Source organism: Podarcis raffonei, chromosome 14 (genome assembly GCF_027172205.1).
Source record: "Podarcis raffonei isolate rPodRaf1 chromosome 14, rPodRaf1.pri, whole genome shotgun sequence".
Lineage (NCBI taxonomy): Eukaryota > Metazoa > Chordata > Lepidosauria > Squamata > Lacertidae > Podarcis > Podarcis raffonei.
The window spans coordinates 46,334,800-46,353,326 of record NC_070615.1 but is presented as its reverse complement, the minus strand read 5'-3'; the positions used below and the strand labels follow the sequence as shown (position 1 = coordinate 46,353,326).

The window sequence follows — 18,527 nt, the reverse complement described above, 5'->3', positions numbered from 1 at the left end:
TGGCTAAGGGAATGGACACCATTTAATGGCCTGGCAGCTGGCAGGGATGGAGCTAGGTTTTGCTCTGTGTTTTTAAGCAAACAGTCCCAATTTGTGTCTTCCAGACACATACGCAGATCAGAATGCAATTATCCTTCAGGTTCCACATGTCTCAAAAGCCTACAATACAGATCACAGCTCAAGAAGTACCAAAATGTGTTAAAAATTCAATATTTTAGGATGAAATTTTTTTTAGAACTGTGTGCATTGAGCTGCCATTAAATGCAATTTTGGCACATCTTTTTCTCTGATGGAAAGAACAGATTGATATGAAAACAAAGCAGCAGAGGAAACTCGTGGATGGAAATATGTGGCATTGACATGGACCAGAAGTAGATGGCTCTGTCGTAAAAGCATAAGAGCCTTGCTCAATCAAGCCAATGGCCCAATTCGCCCAGCATGCTGATCTCACAGCAGCCAGCCAGATGCCCCTGTAAGAAACCTGCAAGCAGGGCATTAGGCCATAGCACTCTGCCCAATTGCAATTCCCACCAACTGGTCTTCAGAGGCATACTGCCTCAAACAATGGAGGGGAGAACACAGCCATTGTCTCTAGCAACCATGACAGTTCTGCAAACTCCTGTGGCCTTCAGAGACACATGGCCATGGATAAACTCATCCTCCTCCATGAATTGGTTTCACTCTCTTTCGAAGCCACTGAAAAGGATGTCTGCATCTTCCGGCTGGTGCAGACAGATGGTTTCCCAATCACTTTCCAATACATGAATCTCCTTGTAAACAAGCCAAAGGCTTATGGGAAGACCAGCAATGTCATGGGCTAGGAGACAGGTTCACCTGCTGAACATGCAACCTGAAGGGGGAGAGGGCAGAGTGACTCCACCTTCAGCTGATCAACCTTCAAGGCCACGGAGCAGAAGGCACTGATCAGAACCAGCTAGCTCTGGGCTTCATCAACAGCTTTCAGCAGCAGTCAGATGCTGGAAACAAGGTCTGTGGTTCTTGGCCCGACCTTGCTGCTACCTGCTCTCCATCTCAACCCTTGGCTCTATAATCATTTGAATTCCCTGACCGCTGGACTGTCTGACTTTGTATCAGGAGTGCCAACTTGGCCCCAGGGCCGTGGGTGCCATGCAGTGTGCATGGTCCTGGCACTTGTGGGTGCCCTGCCCCTTTATGGGGAATTTTGTGAGTGCTTGGGCCCCCAGGGAGTTGGGACTTATACTTCATATGTGGATTCTGCTCTCAGGCAAGTGTTCCTTGCTAACTCTAGCCCAGGAGTCAGCAAACTTTTCCAGGAGGGGGCCGGTCCATTGTCCCTCAGACCTTGTGGGGGGCCGGACCCACCCTCTCCCAAAAGCACCCCCCCAAAGACCCCCCTGAAATGACTCCACCACTTCCATTCACACCGCAGCCGCTGCAGGCACTGACGTCGCCTCATCTTCAGCAGCCGCAGCTTCTGCAGCCAATCAGAAGCTGTGCCACAGAAGTCAGTCCCCGCACGGTGAGGCCTCCATGCCAGTTTAGTGCAGGGACTGACTGAGTGGGCGGCAGGATCCGCAAGGTTCACGGGGTGGATTAACGAGCCCAGCGGGACGCATCTGGCCCACGGACCTTAGTTTGCTGACCCCTGCTCTAGCCCTTGCTTGCTGGGCAATGGGAATCAGACGGGGCTAAAACGAGTAACAATGGAAAACTTCCACGAAAAGAGAGCTAGCCCACCCCGATTGGATCTTCCCACAAAATGTCAACATGAAACAACAGAAAGTCGCTCAGAGGCAGGAAACTTCATAACCACCAGTGCAAAAGCAGAGCATCAGAGTTGGCCGGCTGCTGATGTAATATTTGAGGATTGCTTCATTTACTCATCTTACGTGGGCAAAAACATGCATCTCAAACACACTTGGGTACCCCATGAAAGAATGGAGGATAAAAAGAGGCTTACCTGAAAAATAGCTATCCAAGCATAGCCAATATTATCAAAATTAATAGCTCCATTGTGCGGGTTGAGCTCCCCCGTCCTGCAAATGTTGTAATACTGGTTCCAATTGATGCAGGCGTTTCTGCTGCTGAAGTCCAGGGTGTACGAATTTTGGTTGTAAGAGTCCATGCTCAAAGTACATTCCACCTTGTACTCCTTCCGGTTCGGGATGCTGGAACATTTCTGCATTCCGTTATCCCGGTGGGACGAGCAGATGAACGGATTCTCCTCGCTTTCCTCTGGCCGATAGTAGGGATTCAGGAAAGTCAAGTTGTACGTCCTTGAATGGGAAGGAAGACACAGGAAACTCTCTTATACCAAGTCAAAACTTTGCTGCGTTCAGCTGATGATAATTTCCCCCTGAAATTATTATTTTTGAGAAGTGAGTTGGGACTGTTGTATTTTATGTAGTGAGGGGACAGTTCTGAACTGATCAGCTGCTACTGCCTAGCAAGGGGCAGCAAATATTCTTTCCAGCCTAAATTGCCTTTGGCAAGATATTCTGTACTGACTAAGAAGAGGGCAACTCACTTCTACATGTTTGGTTTTTCCTCTTATACTGTTCCAGTGTCTCTGGGCCAAAACATACATTAGGGAATTGTTGCCATGCCAAAAACCTGCAATGCAATCAGAGTAAACAAAGAGAAAGAAAACAAAGTTGGTTTGACAACATTTCGAGGCCTAGGATGACCCTTGCCTCCTGGTTCTGACCCCACCTGCATGACTGTCAGAAGACCATGGTGAGACTCTTGCTGGCTAGATCTGAGCACGGCATTTTCCATCCCTAAAATGACCACTGTGGAAAAATGCTGCTCAGAGGCACCGAGTTCCATGCAACATTGTTGTGTGTATGTGACGTCACACGTGCAACACACATGTGATGTCACATGCATTGGGAGTTGGCCATGAGGCCCGGGGAGGCCTTCTTCTAGATTGGAGGAGCTCAGCCCTGTCCTCGCATATTTGGGGTGGAGGGGAAGCTGAGCTGTCCTCAGCCTCATAGAGTTGGCACATGTGATGCTGCCCTTGCTAGAGGTCAATGCGCAGGGTGTTGGAATGAACCAGGCTCTTTAATGGGCAAGCTGAGACTCTCTCCAGTGCCTCATAAGATGCTATCAGCAGCTGGAAAACAGGGAGATGGTGCCCAAATGGCTGCTAGTGGGTCTTTGGAAATGCCTCAGTCACTTCCAGCAAATGTCATTTGGGACTTCAAAGATGAGAAAAGTGAGCTGGTTTTCAGGAAACAAATTGGCACAAGATGCTGTGCTGCGGGGTGCTCATTTGAGCCCAAAAGCCCTCTCCCCTACTGTGGTCTTCAGAAACTGGTATCCAGAAGCACTGATGCCTCACACCATGAAAGAAGAACATAGCAGTCATGGCTAGTAGCCACTGATCGCTTTATTCTCCATGGATTTGCTGAATTCTCTTTAAAAGCCATCCTGGTTGATGGCCATCACTGCCTCCTGCAGAAGACAATTCCATATTTGAGCTATTTTCTGCATGAAGAAGCACTTTTGTTTTATCTGCCCTGGATCTCCCAACTTTCAGCCTCATTGGAAGTCCATGGGTCCTTGTGTTATGAGAGAGGGAGGAAAGCTTCTGCCATGCCGTGCATAATTTTACAAACTTCTATAATCTCTAACTCGCCTTTTCTCTAAGCTGAAAAGTACCAAATGCATTAACCTTAACTCTTAAGGAGCTCCATCCTCATAATCATTTTGGCTGCCTTTTTCTGAATGCTTCCTAACTTTTACACAGGACTCCAAATGTGGGTGTACCATAGATCCATATACAGTGGTACCTCGGTTTTCGAACAGCTTACTTCACAAACACCTTGGAAATCGAATGCTGCAAAACTGGAAGTCGGTGTTCTGGTTTTCGAACTTTTTTTGGAAGCTCAGTTTTGAGTTCCCCTGTAGAGACATCACCTTGCCAACAAAGATCCGTATAGTAAAAGCTATGGTTTTCCCAGTAGTGATGTATGGAAGTGAGAGCTGGACCATAAAGAAGGCTCATCGCCGAAGAATTGATGCTTTTGAATTATGGTGCTGGAGGAGACTCTTGAGAGTCCCATGGACTGCAAGAAGATCAAACCTCTCCATTCTGAAGGAAATCAGCCCTGAGTGCTCACTGGAAGGGCAGATCGTGAAGCTGAGGCTCCAATACTTTGGCCACCTCATGAGAAGAGAAGATTCCCTGGAAAAGACCCTGGTGTTGGGAAAGATGGAGGGCACAAGGAGTAGGGGATGACAGAGGACGAGATGGTTGGACAGTGTTCTCGAAGCTACCAGCATGAGTTTGACCAAACTGCGGGAGGCAGTGGAAGACAGAAGTGCCTGGCGTGCTCTGGTCCATGGGGTCACGAAGAGTCGGACACGACTAAACAACAACAAGTGTTTCCTGTCGCGCTGCTAATTTGTGTCCCCCCCCATTGTAATTCAAGCCTTCCATTTCTGATTGCAGTGTTTTGAGGTGATATTTAGAGCTTATGTTTGGTGCTTTTGTGTTTGCTATTTATTTTGCATTTTTTGTTTTGAGGCTTTTTCAGTTAATTTGTTTTTGTGACTATGTGGATCCCAGTTCAGCTACTGACTGACTGACTGATTGATTGATTGTGTGACTGCGGAAATGGATAAAAGCCCCCCATCCAAACAATGACTATCATCAGTGCAGGTAAGAATGTTTTTTAAATTTTAATCATCTACAATACAGTCTTATTTATTTTATAGTACAGTACATTGATTATTGCTTTCATTTTATGGATCAATGGTCTCGTTAGATAGTAAAATTCATGTTAAAATGCTGTTTTAGGGGTTGTTTTTAAAAGTCTGGAACGGATTAATCAGTTTTGCATTACTTTCTATGGGAAAGTGTGCCTTGGTTTTGGAATGGACTTCCAGAACGGATTAAGTTTGAGAACCAAGGTACCACTGTGGTGGCATTTTGACATTGGTGGCTTCATTTCCAGTTGCTTTCCCAACGACCCCCCTAGCATGGAATGAGGCCTGCAGGCCAAAAAAAGCCCTTCTCCTCAGGCTTGGACAGCCTTTCTCAGAAGCCCAAACATCAGATGCAATCCAAGTCAGGAGGAGGAAATTAGGCAGCCCTCCAAACACCTTTCGCTAAACACACAAAGCCACCTAGAACTCTCTGTTTACATTTTTATACTGCCGGGCAGCGTCTTAGTAATAAAAATAAACTTAACTGTGTGGGGAGAGCACCCCAGGCTGCCCACACCACCACTAAGCTCTGAAGATTTGGAGTTTTAATTGACAACCAAAGCAATACCCGTTGCATTCGCTAGATGCCCAAACTCTCCTCTCTTTCCAAACATTTCTTCAAAGAGCGTGGCTATTTGGAATTTTTTTAACAGGTTTTGGCATAAACGAGTGCACCAACAGAAGTGTGAGTGATGGAGACAAATGTATACGCTGGAGGTGTAAGCGCTGTTTGATGGTGAAACGGTCTCCCTCGGAAGGTGGCGGACTCTCCTTGGCTGGAGGTTTTTAAACACAGGTTGGATGGCCATCTGTCAGGGATGCTTTATCTGCAATTCCTGCATTGCAGGGGGGCATCCCTTCCAACTCTAATTAAACGCACAAGAGCACATGGGCAGATGTGAGGAGATGGCCGATTGACTTCTGAGTACTTACATTTGAAAATTGGTGTCTAGGAAACATCTGTTCCTCAGCAGCCCGGCCCACAGCTGCACCCCGACGATCCCAAAGATGAAAAAGACAAAGAAGCACAACAGAAGGACGTTGCCTAACATAGGCAAAGTATCTAACAGCAGGGTGACGAGTATGCGCATACCTAGGGAGAGGGGGAGAGAAGGAAAAAGGGAGATGAAGGGAGGGCACGAAGCAGGCAGGCAGTGGTTGATAAAAATATTTGGCAGATCCTTCCAGGATCCGCTTGGTTCAGATGCGCAGCTGCTGTGACCCACATTTTAAAGCACATTTAAAACACACACGTCTGCATTAGCGAGGGAAGTTCGTTGTAGCAGGACCAGGAAACACCTGCACTTCTTCAGCAGCCTGTTCCATCTCGGCCTCTTGGCCTCCTTCCTTCCACCAGCCTGCTTCTGCTTCTGCCTCTAATTCTGGACTGCTGTCTGCCACAGACTCTCCCAGCTCACTAAGCCCTGTTGCCTTCTTCAGCTTCTGATGCCTCCTCCTCCCTGTCTTCTCCTTCTGACCACTCATCATTGTCCCACCACCACTCCCTGGGCTCTGTGCCTTCTTCCTTTGGGTGTTCCCCAGCTGGTTCCTCCCATTATTCCTCTGCGTCCAACCAGTCCATGACAGATGATGGGAACTGTAATCCAAAAACAACTTTCGGGTGGCAGAACCTTGGCTGCCCTTGGATTAGAACTAAATTCGTTTGTTGACATCTTTTCCCCTGCCACCCTTTGGGCGATACGACTGGCCGCCTTTCTCAAGGGTACAACTCAACCCATGGCGATGGTGGGAGGGAAGCAAGCCCCTCCTGGGAGAAGCAGAGCAGGGTGGCAAAGTAATTTAGATGAGAACCGGCCAGGAGAGAGAGAGAGACAGCTAGTGAATGTTAAGGCTTTGCCTGCGAATTGGGGGATCAGAAGGGATTACCTGGATGGCTGATGCTATCTGGGATTCATTATACCCTTGCAGTCCACAACCCTGATCGCTGCCGAGATGCTGTTTGGCACCGGAATGACCTGCTGTTGTTTTCAACGGTGGAACTAAGCCCCGCGTCAAAGGGGACGGCGAGCAGCCGTTGTGAAAAAGCAAACGAACGAACAGTGGCAATTCTAAGCCTGCTTTCGTGTTTTTGTTGCAGGGGGGCAAGCAAAACATCTCTCAGCTAATCGGGTAGCTCACACCTTAGTACCTCCCAAGCCAGGAGCAGAGAGGTTCAGGGATGAATGTAGTCCCCTCTCTGGTCCTCAGCCCTCTTCCCCAGCCATACCACCACCCATGGCCATAAAAAACATAAGCAGAGTGTCCCCATCTTGCCCAGCATCTTTTTCTTGCACTGGCCACCCATGTAAGGTAAAAGTAAAGGGACCCCTGACCGTTAGGTCCAGTCGTGGCCAACTCTGGGGTTGCGGCGCTCATCTCACCTTATTGGCCGAGGGAGCTGGCGTACAGCTTCCGGGTCATGTGGCCAGCATGACTAAGCCGCTTCTGGCGAACCAGAGCAGCACATGGAAACGCCGTTTACCTTCCCGCTGGAGTGGTACCTATTTATCTACTTGCACTTTGATGTGCTTTCGAACTGCTAAGTTGGCAGGAGCAGGGACCAAGCAATGGGAGTTCACCCCGTCGCGGGGATTCGAACCGCCTAACTTTTGATTAGCAAGTCCTAGGCTCTGTGGTTTAACCCACAGCGCCATTCACGTCCCGGCCACCCAGATACCCCGGGGTAAAACCTGGAAGCAGAGATCTGAGCACAAGAGCAACTCTCCCCTCGTGTAAACAGCTGTTGGGAGGTCAGGCGAGTGCCATCGTCCCACCATGTTACCCGGTGCTGCTAAGGAGTAAGCCATCTAAATGTTTGGAGCAGATGCAGCCTTATAAAGGTCAGCCAAAAGAGGGAAGAAAAGTTTTGGTGACCGCAGCACTTTATGGAAAATGAGTTTTCTTTGGGCGGGAACATTCTTACCCTCTGGTGCCAATCAATGTGCCTGGTGAATCTGCTGGTGGCAATAAAGACTTTGCAGGGTTGTTCCATCCTGCTAAAAGGCTTCTCTGTGCAAAGTGGCGTCCTCCTGAGAGCTCTGCCCTACCTACCAAGCTTTTTGCTGGCTTCAATGCCTCCCCCGTGCCCATTAGTGGCCCAATTTGGAGACAGCGTGCCATTTTGGCTCGGCTGAAATCTCTCCATAAGCCTCCTGTTTTTTCTTCTGCTGAGCAATCCTCGCTTTGCCTCCTTTGTCATTGTCAATTACTCCTTTACAAAAGCCCCTCTTTTCTTCAATGTGAGACCCCATCAAAAGGAAGAAAGGAAAACTAAAGAGCATAAGAACTCAAGATGAGCCGTGCTGGATCAGGCCAGGGGCTCATCTTGACCAGCATCCTGTTCTCACAGTGGCCAACCAGATGCCTGTGGAAAACCTGCAGGCTGGACTTGACTGCAACAGCCCTCTCGTCTCCTGCCTTCTCCAGCAACTGGTGTTCAGAGGCACTACTGCCTTTGACAGTAGAGGGAAAACACAGCCACCATGGCTAGGACCCCTTGTTAGCCTTGTCCTCCACGAATTTGTCCAATATTCCTTCTAAAGCCACCTGAATTTGGGGCAATCACTGCCCAAGGTTCCCCACATGAGATTCAAAGAAAGGAAATAACCCAATGGCGGATCAGTCTAGTCTCTTCTTGGTTGACCCTCAGTTTAAGGTATTTTCAGGTGCCTTGAGATCTGCTCTGTGTAGAGCACCTCCTTCGCAAGCAGAAGGTGCACAGTTAAATCTGAACACCTGAGATGCACAAAGAAGGACCCAGGTATAATCCCTGGCATTTCCAGGTGGGGGTGGGAGAGACTCCTCTCTGAAATTCTGGAGAGCTGCTACTGGTCAGTATTGACAATACTGAGATAGTTGGACAATGGCCCAACTCTGTATAAGGCAACTTCTTATGTTCCACAAGGGGAAAATATGATTAGGAGATATTAGGCTGAAAAAAGCACTATATTTTGCCAGGTTTATATCTGTCTATCTATATCTATCTATCATCTATCTATATCTCTCTATCTCTCTATCTATCTATCTATCTATCATCTATCTATCTATATCATCTATCTATCATCTATCTATCTATCTATCTATCTATCTATCTATCTATCTATCATCTATCTATCTATCTATCTATCTATCATCTATCTCTCTATCTCTCTATCTATCTATCATCTATCTATCTATCTATCTATCTATCTATCTATCTATCTATCATCTATCTATCATCTATCTATCATCTATCTATCATCTATCTATCTATCATCATCATCTATCTATCATCTATATCTATCTATCATCTATCTATCTATCATCTATCTATCTATCTATCTATCTATCTATCTATCTATCTATCTATCATCTATCTATCTATCTATCTATCTATCTATCTATCTATCATCTATCTATCTATCATCTATCTATCATCTATCTATCTATCTATCTATCTATCTATCTATCTATCTATCATCTATCTATCTATCTATCTATCTCTCTCATCTCTCTCTCTCATGTATCTAACTCATCTATCTTTCTATCTAATCCAGAATGCAGCAGCTAGACTGGTGACTGGGAGCGGCTGCCGAGAACATATAACACCAGTCTTGAAAGACCTACACTGGCTCCCAGTACATTTCTGAGCACAATTCAAAGTGTTGGTGCTGACCTTTAAAGCCCTAAACGGCCTCGGTCCAGTATACCTGAAGGAGTGTCTCCACCTCCATCGTTCTGCCCGGACACTGAGGTCCAGCACCGAGGGCCTTCTGGCGGTTCCCTCACTGCGAGAAGCAAAGCTACAGGGAACCAGGCACAGGGCCTTCTCGGTAGTGGCACCTGCCCTGTGGAACGCTGTCCCACCAGATGTCAAAGAGGAGAAAAACTACCAAACTTTTAGAAGACATCTGAAGGCAGCCCTGTTTAGGGAAGCTTTTAATGTTTAATAGGTTATTGTATTTTAGTGTTCTGTTGGAAGCCGCCCAGAGTGGCTGGGGAAACCCAGCCAGATGGGCGGGGTATAAATAAATTATTATTATTATTATTATTATTATTATTATTATTATTATTATTAATCTATCTATCATCTCTCTCTCCCTTATCTATCTATCATCAATCTCATCTCTCTCTCTCTCTCTCTCTCTCTCTCTCTCTCTCTCTCTCTCTCTTGTCATCTATCTCATCTATCTATTATCTATATAAGAGGAGGTTAAGGGGTGATATGATAGCCATGTTCAAATATATAAAAGGATGTCACATAGAGGAGGGAGAAAGGTTGTTTTCTGCTGCTTCAGAGAAGCGGACACGGAGCAATGGATCCAAACTACAAGAAAGAAGATTCCACCTAAACATTAGGAAGAACTTCCTGACAGTAAGAGCTGTTCGACAGTGGAATTTGCTGCCAAGGAGTGTGGTGGAGTCTCCTTCTTTGGAGGTCTTTAAGCAGAGGCTTGACAACCATATGTCAGGAGTGCTCTGATGGTGTTTCCTGCTTGGCAGGGGGTTGGACTTGATGGCCCTTGTGGTCTCTTCCAACTCTATGATTCTATGATTCTATATCATCTATCATCTATCTATCTATCTATCTATCTATCTATCTATCTATCTATCTATATCTATCTATCTATCTATCATCTATCTATCTCTCTGAAGTAGGTTTTGAGCAGTCAATGAAACTAAGAGTGGGGAAAAAGAGTAAAGCGAGAGGAAACTTCTCTTCCTCCACCCTTAGAAAAACTAAGCGCCCTGCCAAACACACAAATTGTAGGGATTCTTCACCCAGCTGTTTCCAAGAACAATTCTGAGTGGAGACAATGCCTCTGCTGCAAGGACATTTTTCTTTTTTAGCAGTCAGTCTCTGCAGCAAATTTATTGCTGTCAGCCTCCACCAACTAATACAATCAGGTGCAGCCAGTGGGGGATCCAGGTGGGCAGATCAAAGCACTTATCCTTGACCGAGCTCCGTTTGGGATTCTCAGTGGCCCCCCTGCCCTTTGGCACCTGAATTTAAAATGCTCTACGATGAGACTGCAGTGAAAAGGCTGCCTTTGCTAGAAACCAAATGTAACACACTCCACTTGATTATTTTAAAAATCAAAACCTCTATGCAGTATACAGTGGCACCTTGGTTCTCACATGCCTTGGTACTCAAACAACTTGGAACCGAAACACTGCAAACCCGGAAGTAAGTGTTCTGGTTTGCGAACTTTTTTTGGAAGCAGAATGTGCTCCGTTTTGAGTGCTACACTGAGTTCTGTCTGGTTTTGCTATTTATTTTGCCTTTTTGTTTTTGGGGTTCTTTTCATTTTGTTTTTGTGACTGTGTGGAACCCAGTTCAGCTGCTGCAGGCATCCCCAGACTCGGCCCTCCAGATGTTTTGGAACCACAACTCCCATCATCCCTAGCACACAGGACCAGTGGTCAGGGATGATGGGAATTGTAGTCCCATAACATCTGGAGGGCCGAGTTTGGGGATGCCTGAGCTACTGATTGATTGATTGTGTGACTGCAGTACATTGTTTATTGCTTTCATTTTATGGATCAATGGTTTCGTTAGTTAATAAAATTCATGTTAAATTGCTGGTTTAGGAGTTGTTTTTAAAAGTCTGGAACGGATTAATCCTTTTTGCATTACTTTCTATGGGAAAGCGTGCCTTGGTTTTGGAATGCTTTCGTTTTGGAACAGACTTCCAGAATGGATTAAGTTTGAGAACCAAGGTACCACTGTACATTAGATTTATTGGTGAAAAAAAAGTTAAAATGGAATCCATAAAAGTGTTCAGAAGTATTTGTGCTGCAATCCCACTTGTAATTTAAAATTTCCTTTGTATGCTGCTCTTTGTGGCTGCAGAATAGGCCCCTCCAATATGCAAATAGCTTTACTAAGGGGTGGAGTCACAGCAGAGTGAAGCCCTGACAACTTTTAAAAAGCTTCAAGTGACCCCAAGCCATTGCTGGGACAACATCTTCCCAGGTTCGCTAGAGTAGCCCTCTGGGAGCTGACCAGGGTGCTGAATTACCTCGCTTTGGACTGGAAGAGCCCCTTCAAAATATTTCCACTACCCGCACGGAGTCTAACCCTCAGCAGAACTGGGCACACTGGAATTAGCTTCCAGTCCCTATGTATTCTTCACCGTCAGAGCTTTACAGGTAGATGGCTACTACTGGGAGTCCCAGACATAGAATCATAGAATCATAGAATCATAGAGTTGGAAGAGACCACAAGGGCCATCGAGTCCAACCCCCTGCCAAGCAGGAAACACCATCAGAGCACTCCTGACATATGGTTGTCAAGCCTCTGCTTAAAGACCTCCAAAGAAGGAGACTCCACCACACTCCTTGGCAGCAAATTCCACTGTCGAACAGCTCTTACTGTCAGGAAGTTCTTCCTAATGTTTAGGTGGAATCTTCTTTCTTGTAGTTTGGATCCATTGCTCCGTGTCCGCTTCTCTGGAGCAGCAGAAAACAACCTTTCTCCCTCCTCTATGTGACATCCTTTTATATATTTGAACATGGCTATCATATCACCCCTTAACCTCCTCTTCTCCAGGCTAAACATGCCCAGCTCCCTTAGCCGTTCCTCATAAGGCATCGTTTCCAGGCCTTTGACCATTTTGGTTGCCCTCCTCTGGACACGTTCCAGTTTGTCAATGTCCTTCTTGAACTGTGGTGCCCAGAACTGGACACAGTACTCCAGGTGAGGTCTGACCAGAGCAGAATACAGTGGCACTATTACTTCCCTTGATCTAGATGCTATACTCCTATTGATGCAGCCCAGAATTGCATTGGCTTTTTTAGCTGCCGCGTCACACTGTTGGCTCATGTCAAGTTTGTGGTCAACCAAGACTCCTAGATCCTTTTCACATGTAGTGCTCTCAAGCCAGGTGTCACCCATCTTGTATTTGTGCCTCTCATTTTTTTTGCCCAAGTGCAATACTTTACATTTCTCCCTGTTAAAATTCATCTTGTTTGTTTTGGCCCAGTTCTCTAATCTGTCAAGGTCGTTTTGAAGTGTGATCCTCTCCTCTGGGGTGTTAGCCACCCCTCCCAGTTTGGTGTCATCTGCAAATTTGATCAGGATGCCCTTGAGTCCATCATCCAAGTCGTTGATAAAGATGTTGAATAAGACCGGGCCCAAGACAGAACCCTGTGGCACCCCACTAGTCACTCTTCTCCAGGATGAAGAGGAACCATTGATGAGCACCCTTTGGGTTCGGTCAGTCAGCCAGTTACAAATCCACTGAGTGGTAGCATAGTCAAGACCGCATTTTACCAGCTTCTTTACAAGAATATCATGGGGCACCTTGTCAAATGCCTTGCTGAAATCAAGGTAGGCTACATCCACTGCGTTCCCTTCATCTACCAGGCTTGTAATTCTGTCAAAAAACGAGATCAGGTTAGTCTGACATGACTTATTTTTCAGAAATCCATGCTGACTATTGGTGATCACAGCATTCCTTTCCAGGTGCTCACAGACTGTTTGCTTAATGATCTGCTCCAGAATCTTCCCTGGTATTGATGTCAGACTGACTGGGCGGTAATTATTTGGGTCCTCTCTTTTCCCCTTTTTGAAAATAGGGACAACATTTGCCCTCCTCCAGTCTGCCGGGACTTCGCCTGTTCTCCAGGAATTCTCAAAGATGACTGCCAGTGGTTCTGAAATCACATCTGCCAGTTCTTTTAATACTCTTGGATGCAGTTCATCTGGCCCTGGAGACTTGAATACATCTAGACTAGCCAAGTATTCTTGTACTATCTCCTTAGTTATTCTGGGCTGTGTTTCCTCTGCTGAATCATTTGCTCCAAATTCTTCAGGTCGGGCATTGTTTTCTTTATCGGAGAAGACTGAGGCAAAGAAGGCATTGAGGAGTTCAGCCCTTTCTGTGTCCCCTGTTTGCATTTCACCATCTTCTCCTCTGAGTGACCCCACTGTTTCTTTGTTCTTCCTTTTGCTACGAACATACCCATAAAAGCCTTTTTTGTTGCTTTTAACCTCTCTAGCAAGCCTGAGTTCATTCTGTGCTTTAGCTTTTCTGACTTTGTGTCTACACGTGCTGGCTATTTGTTTGAATTCCTCTTTGGTGGTTTCCCCCCTTTTCCATTTTTTGTACACATCCTTTTTTAATCTTAACTCAGTTAAAAGTTCTTTAGATAGCCACCCTGGCTTCTTTAGGCACCTTCCATGTTTCCGTCTCATTGGTATTGCCTGAAGTTGTGCTTTTACTATCTCCCTCTTAACAAACTCCCAGCCATCATGAACTCCCTTTCCTTTTAGTATTACTGTCCATGGGATCTCACCCAGCACTTCCCTAAGTTTTATGAAGTCGGCTTTCTTAAAGTCGAGAAATTGAGTCCTAGTATGCTTGGCTGCTCCTTTCCGCTGTATAGTAAACTTCAGAAGAGCATGATCACTCGCGCCTAATGATCCTTCCACTTCTACCCCACTAACCAGGTCATCAACATTGGTTAGGACCAGATCTAAAATGGCTGTTCCTCTTGTAGCTTCTCCCACTTTCTGGACAATGAAGTTGTCTGCAAGGCCAGTGAGGAATCTGTTTAATACCTTTTTGAAATTTAATACCTTTTTGAAACAAAGTGAAAAAGCAGGCAGAATCATTTCTTACGGGCACCTGATTATTTTTCTGCAATTACACAAGCTCTTGGCAGATGAAGGTTTCCACCAAAAAGCGATAAAAGAGCTCAGAGAAGATATTAGCATATCGGGAAAGGATCACTCGGCAGCGTGCCATCGCTACCAGGAAATGAATTCAACTGGTGGGCTTATCTTCCAAATTGGATTGAAGACAGGCGCAGCTGAAGTGAATCACGGAAGGGGCTTAAGGCCCACTCAAATCTCCGAGAGCAGACAGACCCTGTTTGGTTCGCCTTTGCCGTTGATGCCCCCACCGCCGCGTCAACATTTTCCTGCAAACACAGAGGCTGAGCTGGCAATAGCCTTGGGAACGCAGGAATGCTGAAACTTCAGATATACAAACTCCAATGGTGTGGGTGGATGCACACTGCTGTGCGCATGGCTACTGTAATGCACTCTATGTGGGGCTGCCCTTGAAGACTGTTCAGAAGCTGCAATGTCTGCAGAATGCAGACCCTGGTGGGCACAACTTACACCAGTTCTCTGAGGCCTGTGCTGGTGCTTCTAAGTCAAATTCAAGGTGCTTGCATTGACACACAAAGACTTGGGTAAGCCCTCGTAGGGTTGCCATATGTCCTCTTTTCCCAGGACACGTCCTCCTTTTCACGGGTAGAGTCCATAGTTAAAAGTAGAAGTCGGCAAATGTGTCCTCTTCTTTTGTTTTTCAAAATATGGCAACCCTACATGATGTCCATTATATTCAATGGATCTACTCTGAGTAGGACTGACCTATAGCCTGGACTGCTCTAAGGCAGCTCTTCATGTTTTTAAGCTGCTTTTTAGTATTTTTAGTTTTTACTGGGGGCTGTCTCTCTCCCTCACTCCCCCGGCCTTGTCCCCTGCAGAAGAATAATACATAACAGCGAGAAACAAGTATTAAGGTTGCTAAAAAAAATTTCCCCAATGTTAACCCAGAGACAAATAGCTGAGGTGCATATTTATGACAACGCTCCCTTCCTAAAGCCATCACTCATCTTCAAAGAAAAGCCCCAAAGGAGGAAATAAATAAAGAAAGCTGGAAGAAAGTACCCAGGTGCCATTCAGGGCCAGCAAGCAGACTAGAATTGAATTATAGACTCGTAGAGCTGGAAGGGAGTCATCTAGTCCAACCCCCTCATAATGCAACATTTAGTCTGCAGAGAGGTCTAAAAACCATCAAAAGTTTCCTACATGCGCTCACTCCCCCCTCTTATTAGCACAGACCAGCTTTGGCCAGCCTGGTGCCCTCCAAATATTGCTGGACTACAACTCCCAGTCAGCATGTCCAATGACCAGGAATGATGTGACTTGTAGTCCAGTGACACCTGGGGAGAGGGCACTGGGTAGGGGAAGGCTGGCGCAAATCACCCACTCTTTAGCTGCTAGATTTAAGAAGTCTCACCCCTATTGATTAAGACAGTATAGCAGCATTCCCCAAGCTGGTGCCCTCCAGGTGGCACTGGATTGCAACTCCCATCAGCCCCAACCAGTGTGGTCAATGGTCAAGGATGAGGGGTTTGAACTCCAGCATCTTCTGGAGGGCACCAAGTTGGAAGAAACACTACTATACCACGAAGCAGTTAGCTTGACACAGTTCAAATTCACGTTCTGTGATGAAGACAAGTGGTTGACCTTGAGGTCTGTTACTCTTGTCTCAACCTAACCTGCCCTTGATGCAGAACTGACCTGCGCCTCCATGGACAGGTGTGAATCCAAAATGACTTCCAGGCTGCGAACCTGGTCCTTCAGGGGCATAGTTACCCCATTCAGGACCAGGGGTCCTCCATACCCGCCCACCCCCTGTCCCCTAAGAACAGTACTTCTGTCTTGCCAGGATTCAACCTCAATCTGTTAGCCGCCATACATCCTCCAACCGCCTCCAGGCACTCACACAGGACCTTCACCGCCTTCACTGGTTCTGATATGAAAGAGAGGTAGAGCTGGGTATCATCCGCATACTGATGAACACCCAGCCCAAACCTCCTGATGATCTCTCCCAGCGGCTGCATGTAAATGTTGAAAAGCATGGGGGAGAGGACAGAACCCTGAGACATCCCACAAGCGAGAGCCCAGGGGTCTGAACACTCATCCCCCAACACCACTTTGTGGACATGGCCCAGGAGGAAGGAGCGGAACCACTGTATAACAGTCCCCCCAGCAACCAGCCCCTGTAGATCGTCCAGAAAGATGTAATGGTTGATGGTATCAAAGGCCATTCTCATACAATACCAGGGCAGCATACAGCGATATAAAAACATTTAAAGCAGTACAAAAGTAACATTAAAACGACTGGCCACTCGATGCAATTACCTATTTTAATAATAATAATAATAATAATAATAATAATAATAATAATAATAATTTATTTATACCCCACCCTCCCCAGCCGAGACTGGGCTCAGGGCGGCTAACACCCGATATAAAAACAAATTGATTGAAATACAACTTAAAAACAATTGATTAAAATACAACATTAAAACATTAAAATACAGCCTCATTTCAATGGAAACTCAAATAAAAAACTTTTTTTGGGATGAAAACGTCAAGTCTTCACCAAGGCTAACTATCCAGACTGGTCCTACATGGGCCAGAAAAAAGCCAGGGAAGTCCCCAAATAGGAGTTCCATCACAGGAGGAGAAAGGAAAAAAGAAGAGGGGAAGGGAATCAAATTGATTCCAAGTCGAAGGCCAGGCAGAACAACTCTGTCTTACAGGCCCCACAGAAAGAAATTAGATCCTGCAGGGCCCTGGTCTCATGAGGCAGAGCGTTCCACCAGGCCAGAGCCAGTGTTGAGAAGGCCCTGGCTCTGGATGAGGCTAATCTGACTTCCTTAGGGCCCGGGACCTCTAGGGTGTTGCTATTTATGGACCTTAAGGTCCTCCATGGAGCATACCGGGAGAGGCGGTCCCGTAGGTATGAGGGTCCCATAGGGACATTTTGCTTGCTTGTAAGGGGAGGATGTGACAGAGGTGTTTAAATAAGTCACAGGGTGCAGAAAATAGACAGGGAGATGGTTTCTCTCCCTCTCTCATAACACTGGGATTTGGGGACATACAATTAAGCTGATTCCTGCATTGCTGGGGATGGGACTACGTGATTATTGAGATCCCTTCCAACTCTATGATTCTTTGAATCATTCTTTGATTCAGGACAGACAAAAGACACTGAGTGTAGTTGAGCTTTGGAACTCTTTGCCACAGGAGGCAGCAACAGCCACCAAAATTGGAAGTCTTTAAAAGATTGGGGAATTCGTGGCAGAGAGGGCTCTCAAGGGCTGCTAGCCCAAATGGCTATGTTTCACTTCCACGTGGGAAGCAGCATGCATGTATAGACCAGTTTCTGGGAACCACAAGGGGCGAGAGCACTGCTGTTGTGCTCAGTTCCTGCATGTGGGCGTCACCACTGTGAGAACAGGAATACTGGATCTTATGGGCCACTGGCCTCACCCAGCAGGGCTCTGCTTGCATTTTTAATTTTTGTTTTGCCATCAGCCAGGCGGTCCAGGAACAAGAGAAAAGAGAGACCCAGTTAGAAGACTTGGACCCTGATGTTAATTTTCTTCATCTCATTGGAGAGCAGGGGGGAAAGCGAAGCAAATGGTGCAATGGACTTACTTGGCACCCTGTTAATGGCTCGCAAAGGCCTGAGTACACGGACAGTACGGATGGCAGATAAGCTGACGTTGTGTCCATCCAAGGAATATTCCATCATGCTGGAGAGAAAGAGAGAGACACACACAGAGAGAGATATACAGGTGAGAATGAAGTTCTCAAACATCCTCTAAACCAGCCTTTCTCAACCTGTGGGTCCCCAGGTGTTGTTGAACTACAACTCCCATCACCCCTAGCTAGCAAGGCCAGAGCTCAGGGATGATGGGAGTTGTAGTCCAACAACATCTGGGGACCCACAGGTTGAGAACCACTGCGAAAATGGATGCTTCCTTGTAACAGAAGAAGTTCCATTGGACACAATGGGCACTTAATTCTAAGTAAGCACCCATCTCCACATAAACGCTTGGCTACATTCAATAAAATATCATTAAGACCTAGATGGAAATTAGATGAAAAACAAAACACAACTTGATCCTCTCTCGGTGTCAAGGGGAAGCTGACAATCAGATTAGTAACGGACCATGTAGTTCCATTCACTTGGCTGTGAGTCCTGGAAGATCTGCTCCCTGCCCTGCAGGCCTTTCCCCATCTGGTTTGGGAGGGC

The 18,527-nt window shown here is 46.3% G+C and overlaps 1 protein-coding gene across 3 annotated transcripts in view; it reads right to left on the bottom strand.

Moving 5' to 3' along the window:
* Positions 1–18,527, bottom strand: part of CACNA1H (calcium voltage-gated channel subunit alpha1 H) — a 385,850-nt gene that overhangs the window by 153,601 nt on the left and 213,722 nt on the right. For all 3 annotated transcript variants that reach the window (XM_053365819.1, XM_053365821.1, XM_053365820.1), the window contains exons 5-7: positions 17,927–18,024; positions 5,632–5,791; positions 1,943–2,258 (exon numbers count right to left, since the gene is read on the bottom strand). In XM_053365819.1, coding sequence (XP_053221794.1) covers positions 1,943–2,258; positions 5,632–5,791; positions 17,927–18,024 — 574 coding nt within the window. The remainder of the gene's footprint in view (positions 1–1,942; positions 2,259–5,631; positions 5,792–17,926; positions 18,025–18,527) is intronic.